Genomic DNA, 11,060 nt, shown 5'->3' on the forward strand with positions numbered 1-11,060 from the left:
TAGTCTGGGCTCTGCAGGGCTCTGTTCCTTCCAGCTGGCCCTTGGCAACCTGCTTTCCTGCCTTTGTAACCCCTCTCTCCCCAGCCTCTGTGTCGTAACACACTGGTAACAATAACATTTCTGAAATCAAAATGTTTTGCAGGCCAAAAAGCTGAGCTCAATCAACGCAGGGGGAAAGCAAACCACGGAGAGCTATTGTTTCTGAAAACCATCCAAAAACTCTTGGCGCTTCAAGGCATTCCCAATGTCCTTTGCACTATTTCCAGGAAAAATGATTCCCAAGGCCTTACATATTAAAAAAGAAATCTGGCTTATATCAATAAACATGATAACTGCTGTATTTTTTCTCTTTAATCAGAACACAGCTAGCATGTAGAAGCAGTCAGAGCTGAGTCAAATAGCCTGTTTTAAGTGTAGCATTTCAAAACTCTTATTCTTTGTTGAGGAGTGTAAATTAACTCCTGGGACTCCTGAACCTGGACTTTGACTACATTTATGTCATGCAAATTCTTGAAGAAAATTTGTGGGCTGATGTTGGTGGAGTAAGCGTTAGATAAGGCAGAAAGGCAGTTTTTCTGACCAAATAAAACTTATTTAACTCACTGTGCTGTGATAAAAGCAGTACCTGCACCAGTGCTTGGTCTGCAAGCCTAGAAGCCAGATTGCTGGTTCTGATCTCAAATCCCAACATGCTGACATCCAACAAGTCATTCAAAGCTCATTGGGGTTGCAGGAGGAGGTTAAAGGATTTGAAGGAGATAAGAAGTCAGTCTACATTCCTGACACAGGAAATCCAATTTCAATTCAAATGTAAATGAAGTTAGACTCCACATATCTGGTCCAGAACAGTATCATGGTTAAAAACATTCAATCAGAAACAAACCACTGGCAATCACCACAGAATCACTGCTATATATTGTTTTAGTATTGTTATTGTGCAACACCAGCTGTGCGATATAATAAGAGTATTGCACTTATAATCCAATACAGTCAAGCAAGAACTTACAGACATCCCTTATTCAGGATAATAAAATACATTGTCTCATTTTAGCTATTCAGAGAGCTGAGAAACCCTTCTACTCACTAGTTTATAGCTGTTCTTGCAGTATTACATAGCAAAAAAAAAAAAAAAGCTTTAAATGTCCCTGTTCCTATCCACAGGGTCTCAGGTAAGTGGCTTGATGAAGAACTTTTAAATGAAATCTTAGATGATCATTTGGTGTAATTAAGGAAAAGGAAATAAAGGATAGAAAAGGAAATAAAGTATAGTCTTTAGGATTAGCAAACGTGTTAAGAGATAAGGGGCCCAAATTGTATAAGCTATATTTACCCACCGCTTGCTCCAAGAATCCTATTCTGAAGATATAAGCAAGAGTCTAGTATCCCTATAAAAACAGTGAGAAGCTTATGACTAGTTTTCAGATTTTACACCACATGCTGTCTCTACCACAGTCTCATAGAACAGCCACTTCGTGGGAAGGCACTGTGTGATGAAACAGTCTTTGGGGCACGTTTCATGAAAACAGATAAATGACCGGTTAGGGAATTTTGTTTTGGGAGTTTTTTCCAAGCAAATGGTGCACTTTATGAAATTCTATCTCATGTCTCTGTCACCTCTCTACCTATTACACTTTCCAATATTTCCAGATTTCCAAAAATAAAATTAACTTTATTGCAATATTCAGCATGGGTATTTTATTTTTAGAATGACTGTGAAGCCTTTTACATGCCATGGAAAATGAAAGAACAAAGATCTACTAACAAAAAAACAGTTTAATTTCCTCCAACCATGTGATTTCACAAATATTATTAAAAATACATAATCAATCCATTAGTCAGGGTCAGGGCAAAGGATTATGTCACAAGGTTAGATTTTGTTTTGTTTTAGTTTGAGTTTGGGTTTTTGATTAACAGCTTTGCAGCTGCTCTACTTCCAAAATTTCGGCCTCAAAAACATGTGACCAAGTATTGGGAAAACCCCATTTATCTATGAAGTATCTGTGCATGGACAAGACAGGTTTCTTGATATAGCAGCTAATCCCAACATTGGCAATCCCTGTTGGTATTGCTGGGTAATGGAATTCCCATGCTTGAGGTGTTAAAGCCTTTGGGACATCTCAGTTACTGAAGCTAAGAGAATAAACTCTTTTCTGTTATTGCTTTTATAAATAAAGTCCCCAATTCAGTATTTTCATAATTTTTCTACAACAAAGTTAACACCACCTTTATGAAGAATGACATTAAGTTGTGAAGCCACTCTGAACCAATGTAGAGCTGAAGGGCTGAAAAAAACACTCCAGCCCTTCAGGAAAGAAATATGGTAGCTTTTTAATGACTAGAAGAAAGCTCAGTTAAGTGTAAAAGTAGATTTCACATGCATAATAAAGAGTAACAGTGACAAAACCTTGGATTTAATCTCATTTCCCTCCCTCCACTGCAGAGACCCCTGGAAAAGCCGGACGGGCTGGATGTTTCAGATCAGAGCAAAGAGCATCCTCAGCATCTGTGTGAGAAGTGCAAAGTTTTGGGCTACTACTGCCGCCGTGTGCAATAAACCTTCCAAGTGGCCTCTTCCCATCCCCATCATCCTTAAAGATTCTCTGGCAGCATGAGATCCACAGCAACACAACAAATCAAGATAAAAGCTAAAATAATTGCCAATATTGCCTATCTAATAATATGCCTTACTATTAATAGAATGTAACATTTCTCCTGTGCATGTGCACACGTGCAACAGGTATTTACGGGACTATGATTTGTATACATATATATGTAAATGTATATATATATATGTACACACACATATATAAAGTGTTATTGATGGTGTTCACAACAGAACTACAGTTACAGGTTCTGCTGATTGTTTACACAGACCCTCTATCACAGCCAGGTGAAATGAAGTACTATTCAAAAGGCAAGGTATAATATTCACAAGGAATATATGTTTTACATATGGCTTTTGCAGAGGTTCAATAACTGTGGGGCCACTAATTCCAAGCACTCGTCCACAACATCAACATTGTTCTTATTATATGACAAGACAAAGGAGGATGAAACAAGCCACAGCATAAAAGGAGAATTATTGTTTTCCCAGTTTTAGAAAGTCTTAGAATTTTGTGCTGCTGTTTTCTTGGACTTTTTCTAGTTGTTACCATCTCTTGGGCAAGGCTTAGGCAAAATCATTTTTGCAGAACATGGCAAAAAAAGTGCATAATTGTTTGAGGGTGTGAGTTTGGTAGAAAGGGAATACCATAATGGGACCCAGAGCATTGGGAAGGATTCCAAGAGGTTTTTGGAGGAGAAGAAATTGGCTTGCTTGTGCAACAGATCCTTCTCTTGTCATATAATCCCACTGAAATGGTCCCTGTGTGTGCATGGCTTGTTCATTAGGCCACAAACAGACTAAATTTTCTATAAACAAGGGGATAAGAATACTTAAAACTGTCTCTAAAACCCTTAATTGAAAGATTAGCCAAACTTACTATTTATAGTAGTTTTAAAGCCACTTTTTGGAAATATTTTTTCCTGTTTACTACCATAGAAATTTGTTATAACAAAACTTGTTAGCCATAGGGGTGTTTTGAGACATGGAAAAACTGTATAACCTTCCCTCTTTCTGTCTTCCTGAAGCACCTACGCAGCTGAGGAGAAATGTAGGAGTTATATTTTGTTGTCCCATTTTAGGTAGAACCTTTTGCAGGGGCATTCTGCTGCAAAGAAGGATCTCATCAGGGATTGGCAAATATGAACTGAAAGTACCTCGAGACAGTATCCTCTTTGTATGTCTACATAAGAGTACATTGGCAGAAGGACACAACAAGCAATTCACTTGTAGCATTCACTAAAAAATTACAGGGATAATGTTTGTTTGAGATTGGGGGTTATTTTACATCAACAATTTCTATTTTTATGAAGTTTCCTTTAGAGAGATTGATTTGTGTGAATGATACTTAGAGAAAATACTTTAAATCTTAAATAACTTGATGTGAACTAAATTTGTTCTGAGGACTAATTCCATAATGCAAAGACAGAGGGGAGTTTATGCCAAGTGATAGCAGGATGTTACCTGTATGTCCAGTCAAGCTCTTATAAAGCAAGTTGAAAACTTACTGCAAGCATTCATACAGGAAATGGGAAGCTCTTTACAAATTTTCTCTAGGGTGAAACTCTGGCCATTTCCCTGCTTTGCTATAAGCAGGGCAGAATTGCATCTGCTTATTGTGGTGGGAGTGGCACATGCATATCTTGCAAATTCATAATTAATGGACAGGCCAGGCAACTCAGCCTACTGATCATAACATGGAGCAATGGATAAGCATTCTGACCCCCAGCTTCTGACCACAGCTCTTTCATTAGCTCCCTGATTTTGGGCAAGTCACAAGATCTTTCTGGACCTCAGTTTCCCCAGCTGCAAAATGGGGATAATAATACTTTAGTATACCTACCTCACAGGAGAGTTGTGAGGTTTACTTAATATCTCTAAGTATTTTGGCATCACTGGATGAAAAGTGCTATGTAATGCTAAAATAGTATTAACTAAATTAATTACTTGGAAACTACTTTTGCCCAGTTGGCAATTCCGTCAACTAAAATAGTTGCAAATTATATTATTGAAAGTAACACTAATAAACAGTTTAGTTGCCTCAGTGAAGACATGCAGTTTTAGCATTTTCAAATGCAAACGCATTCTTTTGCACAGATTCACAAATTACCTTAGAGACAAATTCTCTCAACAAAGATACTAATCTGTCTATACAAATAAGAATAAGAAAATACACAAGCAAATCTAGGGGTGGATTTTCTAAGCTTGACCTCTAGGATTAATCTCAATAGTTTGTTTCAAGCATGAGTAATTTTGAAAGAGCAGCATTCTAAACCAGATCTATTTTTCCTCTTGAGCACTTAATAGTACATGAACAAAAAAAAAAAAAAATCATCTTGATGATTCATATCCAGCTAAAGGACGTGTAGAGAAACCCCCTTAGATGAAGATAAGGGAAAATGTTATTTTTTTTTTTCTCCTTGAAACTAAGATGTTGCTATCAAATGTTTTGTTCTGTATTGAAATAGTTTCCATGTTATGATAACCACTAGATCAGTAACATAGCACAACCCTTGATATAGCTGTATCAATGTATCGCACACCACCAGGTTTGACAAAAAGCTGACTAAAGATACCATTATAAGCAAGTGCTGGTATTTTCATGACAGTGCCCTGTTAAAAATTTTTTATCCACATTCAACACTGCAAGGCAATGCCTTAAGCTTATGGATTTTTAGATTCTACTAAAAATACACGTGATCTACTTTAACACAATTAATGCCTATAGGTGTAGCATAATAACTCTTAAGAGCATAGTTACAAGAGTTCAGTATTTATATCACTGATATGTTCTTAGTCAGAAAACATATAAAGTATTTAAGTAATACTTAGCATATTTGTAATAAAGAGGAGAACAGACTTTCCCCTGCACTAACGTTGGGGAAAAGTAAATAAGGAACACAGTGTGAGGAAGAGCAAAAGCAACACTGCCGTAGTTTGTACTGCCTAAGTCGGAGACCGCGGATCCCTCCTGGAGCGGGATGCAGAGGTGATCAGGCCTTGGGCACCTCCCTGCACAGGGCTGAAACCTCTCTCCCTGACAAGCTGGTGCCTGGGAAAGGCAGGAGCACCAAGCTTATGCGAGGGGAGCATTCCTCTGTCCCTCCCTGCATGAGGTTTGCTCATAGGATTGCAGCACTGGGCCCGGGGCATTTGCTCCACACTCAAGTCTGTGTAGTTTGTGAGTTGCTGGAAAAATACATCTGCGTAAGTCATGTATAACAGCTTATGACCTATTGGCTTTTAGCTAATGGCACAGAAGGGACATTTCTGAATTTTCTGAATTTCAAAGGGAAAAAAAATTGGTTACAAAATGTAGATCTCTTCTATTCCCTCCCTCCCTTCAAAGGTAATTCACCTATAGATGTAACTAACTTTCCAAAACTTAAAAATTCAGATTTTTGACAGGAAAAAAAAAGGAGTTGATTTCTCTTAAGTTTTTGTGAATGCTTCCTGATGTTCTCTTTAACTAGCTCTACATTTAGAACATCAGCTAGCAATCCTTGAAGGCATTTGTAGACAGTCTTAGCAGAGGTGAAGCAAGCATCAGTAAAGAATTTTAAACCAAAACAGGCCTCCCTAAATTGCATATTCTTTAGGGATGTACCTGAGAGCAATCTGGTTCTATGCATTTATTTGGCAAACTGGATTTTTAACCTCAGATGCTTGCTGTTGACAGCCTACCAATCCATCCAGTATGCACTTTTTTTTTTTTAAATTTCACCCCTTTTTAGAGATTTTTTCAACTTTCATTTATTTCTTTAAAAAAAAAAATTGTTTCATGAGTTGGTCAGAACATTTCACGTTGAATTGTCCTTGGCATTGGCACTGCTCTGGAGAAAAGTACCAGTAATTTGAAATGTGTGTTGTAGGTTAGCTGCTTTAACTTGATGAGGCTCCAATGAAGTTGTTACAAATACTTCATTTAATGGTCATAAAGAAAAATCCCTGTAGTTTAAAGGATGGGCCCATTTTAGCCAGTTTCTACTGCTGCTACCACAGACAGCCACACAATGATGCCACACAAGCAAAGTTTGAGGCCTTTTTGTCTCAAAGTTGCTTTTTGATTTCAGATAAATACACAAGAGTATATATTATTTCTGAAAATAGGTGTATTTTGAAGTTCCCCATTATATGGGACTTAGTTTTTAAATTAAAAATGTGAACTTACGTGTGTCTGAGAGAAGCCTTATACCTAGAAGTATTATCTACGTTTTACCTTTTTGTATAACGTGAAATTTAGATTATACATGGGTTACATACTGTGACACTCTAGTTTGGTTTTTTTTAAAAAAAAAAACTACTTAAAAGATCAAAAGTTAACAGCTTCTGGAAATGTCAGACTTCCTAGATTAGTGCTCTTTGTCCTGAAGTCACGCAGAAGATTTTTTTTTCCTTAGTATGGATCCTGAGAGTTGTCTACTGAACAGTATGAAATAAATCATCAACACGTGTTTTTCAAGTTAAGTAGATTGACATATATTTTCCACTTGCCTTTGCCAACATATTTTAAAATGAGATGGAACTATCCCCATACAAAAATCATTCTTTCAGATATCGCTTCACTCCCGACTGGGCTTCAACCCGTCTCTCTTTCCTATCTGCAAAACCAGTGCTGTCCATTCAGTTTGTTGTATCACTCAAGTGCTCAGAGGGCTGTTTGAGATCTTAGATATAGGGATGATGGATTGTGTTTCTAGGATGAATTTCAAAGGGACAATCGTGTGCAGTTACTAGCTATAGATGATTGATATAAATGTTTACCCCTGTATGAAGTATTTTACAGTTTTACTTGCAGATGTGTATTTATCTTGAGTTATACTTGACATAGAGTTTCTTTCAATTTTTTTTTTTAATCCTATGTGTGTATTTTGGAAACCTTTTTAGATGTTAAAATTTTTGAATGGTTACAAATATTTCTTATAATACTGAATTGTTATCTTATCTGGAAACTCTTTGCAGTAACTTTTTTGTATATATTTGAGGGCCTTTTTAAAAAAGTATTGTTTGTTTTTTGGGCAAAGTTTTTAAAATTTGGAAGCTTTCAGAAGGGCCTTTCTCTCAACTAGGATACTAACAGAGGTAAGAGTTTTCTTAAATATTTTGCAGTATTTTGCAGAACTAAGGATGTATCCTCAAGAAAATATTTATGGAAATAATTTACTTTTTTTTTTTTACAATGCTTTTGTCTGTATAAAGTATGCAACAGAACTACATTAAGAAGGAAATATTGTCTACATAAAATATTATATGAAAGTTGGTACATAATTCTGACAAAAAAACCTTGCAATTCTTTAAGCCATATTGTTTTTGTTATCCTTGGATGAAAATATCAGTATTAAGTAACCAGTATATTATTCAAGTGCTTAGACTTATATGAAAATGCTTATACAGTTTATTTATGTATTTGGGGAAGGATTGCTAGAAGAGCTATCACTAGACATGTAGCAAGTGAGGAGCAAATAACAGTAAACTGTCACTTTATGGCCTTGTGAGAGACACAAAAAACACTGAAAGCACCGTAGAGACACGGCTTTCAGAAACTCCGAAGCACAAGTGTTGGGTTTCAAATGGTGGTTCTTTCCTTTCCCATAACCAGAGGGGAAGAAAGTTGGTTGGGACACTGTTTAACTTGACTTTCACAACTCTTTGCAAACTGTGAGCTCAGCTATGCAGTATCGGCTACAGCAATAATATCGATCAAAGGGTATAAGAAGAAAAAGATTGAAGTAGATTATTGTAGGGGTTTATGTTTATTTTAATTAGAACTCATAGCAATATAGAATATGCATGTGCACGTATTCAAAGCATTTTACACTTTACATTTCATGTAGTTTGATTATATTATGAAGGATTGAGTTTTTAGTTTGATATTTTACCATGCTAAAATGGGAGGTCTGCCCAACCCTGTACTGGATTCTTGTTTTCTTTAAAAGGTTATTTAGTACAGCACTCACTGCATTGTCTAATAGTGCTAAAACTAACACTATCTTATGAATTTCTTCAGCTTTAAAAAAATTAACCTAATGATTATTACATTTGTTTAGCTGTACCCACTGACCTTGTCAGATTCAGTTGGCAACTTGTGTAATTTCTTTTTCTGTAACTGTTAATAAACTTGTACAGCTAAAACAAACAAACAAAACCAATGGACAAAGGCCTCAGAGGTACCAGTTCTGCTTCAGCAATCAAGATGACAGCTTGCTCATCTGGTGACTGTGTTGCTAAAGAGACTGTAAAACCTCTGTTGTGGATTGTCCATTAAATGGCATTCCGACATGTGCCTTATTTGCTGGATAGTATACAGCTTTCTTCTAGTATTCTAGCAGTTTAATGCTGTATTAAAAGTACTGCAAAAAAATCAGCAAGTGTGGTATGGTTTTCTTGAACGTCCCTTCCTTCGACATTTTAGTACCAGCTGCACTGGGTTCCTGGTTATGGACTGGCAGCCACAGTCTGGTGCTCGCAGTGCAAACCTGCCCCGGCATAACCGTGACCCAGACCATGGGGAGAGGAGTTTCTCCACTGCAGGGAGTCCCTGTGCTGCAACAAGCCTGGTCCCATCCAGGGTGAGGGCTCTTCACTGCCAGTGGGACAGCTTGGGTTAATGGTGCCAGCTCTTAGTTTTTAGCAGCCTGGTGTTGTCTAGCATTATTCTTAAGGAAAAACCTTCTATAATCAAAGTACACCTGTAGCCTTTAGTTGGATAGGAAAGCTTAGGTGCCAGAAAGTTGCTATAATGAAAAATAACATTCATCATTCTTGGTGAACAGCACAAGTTGGCAAGAACTAGACCTATTGAATGCTTGTTGCTTATTAGCAATGCTCTTCTCACGTCCCCAGTCGAAGTTCAGTGACAAGCAGTTTTTCTACTGAGACTGCTAATGCTGTAGCTCTTGAAAGTTAAAATAAGGGTGTCATGAAATTAACTTTGGAATTTAGGTATCCTGCCTCTAACATAAGAAATCCCCTTCATTTAAAACAAGCAGAAAATTTTTACTAGACACACCAGCACACAGTTCTTCTATGCCTGATCATCCCTCCAAACACTTCATATTTGCACCTTGAAGGTCATTTACTACACCATTTGTATCACATAGCACACCTGATTTCTGGGAAGGTTTGAGTCCTCTTCTCATTCAGTCCACATGAGAGAGAGCAAAAACACATCCACATGTTTGTTCATGGGTATGCAATGCTGGGGGAAGAGGTTGGCAAGGAACTGTACAGTTCTGAAGCCTCAAAAACAGTGACTATTTCATCAAATGATCAAAGACATCCCCCAGCTGAGCCCCATGGAAAGGGAAAGCACATACTCAGAGCTAGTTGGTAAATTTTTGTTTGAAAAACAAAACATACTGCTGCTCACTATAAAGTTTGTCTCTAGCACTGTTCCCACAGCATACACAAGCCACAAAGCCAAGCTCAGAACTGAAATACATCTTTCCATCAGAAGCCTTGGGGGCTCCCCAAACACCAGGGCCTCAGATTCAGCACTCAACTGAGACAAGAACAAATGCTGAGTAGAACAACTGCAAAGTCCTAGCTCCCTATTACCACATTTTCTACAATTCCTCAAAGAAATAACTTTTTCATATTTAAATCAAGAATAGATTAACACAAACAATATGGCTTAACAAAAATGGCCAAACTACTCTTCCCTCATTTTTCAGTGCCAAGGGCTTTGCCTTCCTGCTCTGTGTGAATGAGATCAAGAGACAATGCAACAACCCACTTGTAATAGAAGGGCCAAATAATTCCCACTTAGGAAAAATAATAGGGCTTTCATAACAGGGATTTCACATAACATTAATTCTTTGAAATAAAAAGCTGTTTCATTATTCTTCATGGAAAACCAATTTAAACAGCATGCCAAGGTTACCATTTTTCAAGTTAGTTACATCACACCAAACCCCCAGTCTCAGATCTGATGAGTTATATTATAGCAGGTATTATTAGTATATTAGCAGGTGTGCAAACTGGACCTTACATCCCAATGATGAATGACAAACTGACATAATCCGAATAACACTTGCATAATCTCACTCAGGGCTTCCATACACCAATTATTCACTGCCATATATCCCAGTCAAATGTTATAAAGGCTCCTCCTTTCTCTACACCCCTATGAAAAAGTCTGTACACAAGAGCCATGGGCAAGAGAAGAAGGAACCTAAAACACAAGGGGTTGAATGATGACAGTCACGTCTTTCCACTAAGAACCAGAAAAACAAGAACTAAATAAATTCTTAACTGAAACATGTAGAATCCTTACTTCTGAGAAACATGTAGTATGTAGTTTGTGATCCTGAAAAAACAATGCAACATTCAGCTTTGCTTTCTCTAGTAATCACCTTCTAATCTTTGAGAAACAGATCATTTGGCAGCTCCTGTGTGGGTAACACCAGCTATCGTACCCACACCTAATCACTGAGCACACTTTTGTTTTACTGAAAGT

At 37.3% G+C, this 11,060-nt stretch overlaps 1 protein-coding gene across 1 annotated transcript in view; it reads left to right on the forward strand.

Annotated features, from left to right (window-relative positions):
- The window catches only part of ZCCHC24 (zinc finger CCHC-type containing 24), a 109,791-nt gene extending 100,825 nt beyond the window's left edge, over nt 1-8,966 (forward strand). Inside the window, exon 4 of the mRNA XM_027720646.2 lies at nt 2,441-8,966. Within this exon, the coding sequence (XP_027576447.1) occupies nt 2,441-2,554 (114 nt within the window). The 3' untranslated portion in view covers nt 2,555-8,966. The remainder of the gene's footprint in view (nt 1-2,440) is intronic.
- Nucleotides 8,967-11,060: the final 2,094 nt, after the last annotated feature.

The sequence above is a fragment of the Pipra filicauda genome, unplaced genomic scaffold (genome assembly GCF_003945595.2).
Source record: "Pipra filicauda isolate LSUMZ 115617 unplaced genomic scaffold, ASM394559v2 scaffold210_size2929891_pilon, whole genome shotgun sequence".
NCBI classification, from domain to species: Eukaryota; Metazoa; Chordata; class Aves; order Passeriformes; family Pipridae; genus Pipra; species Pipra filicauda.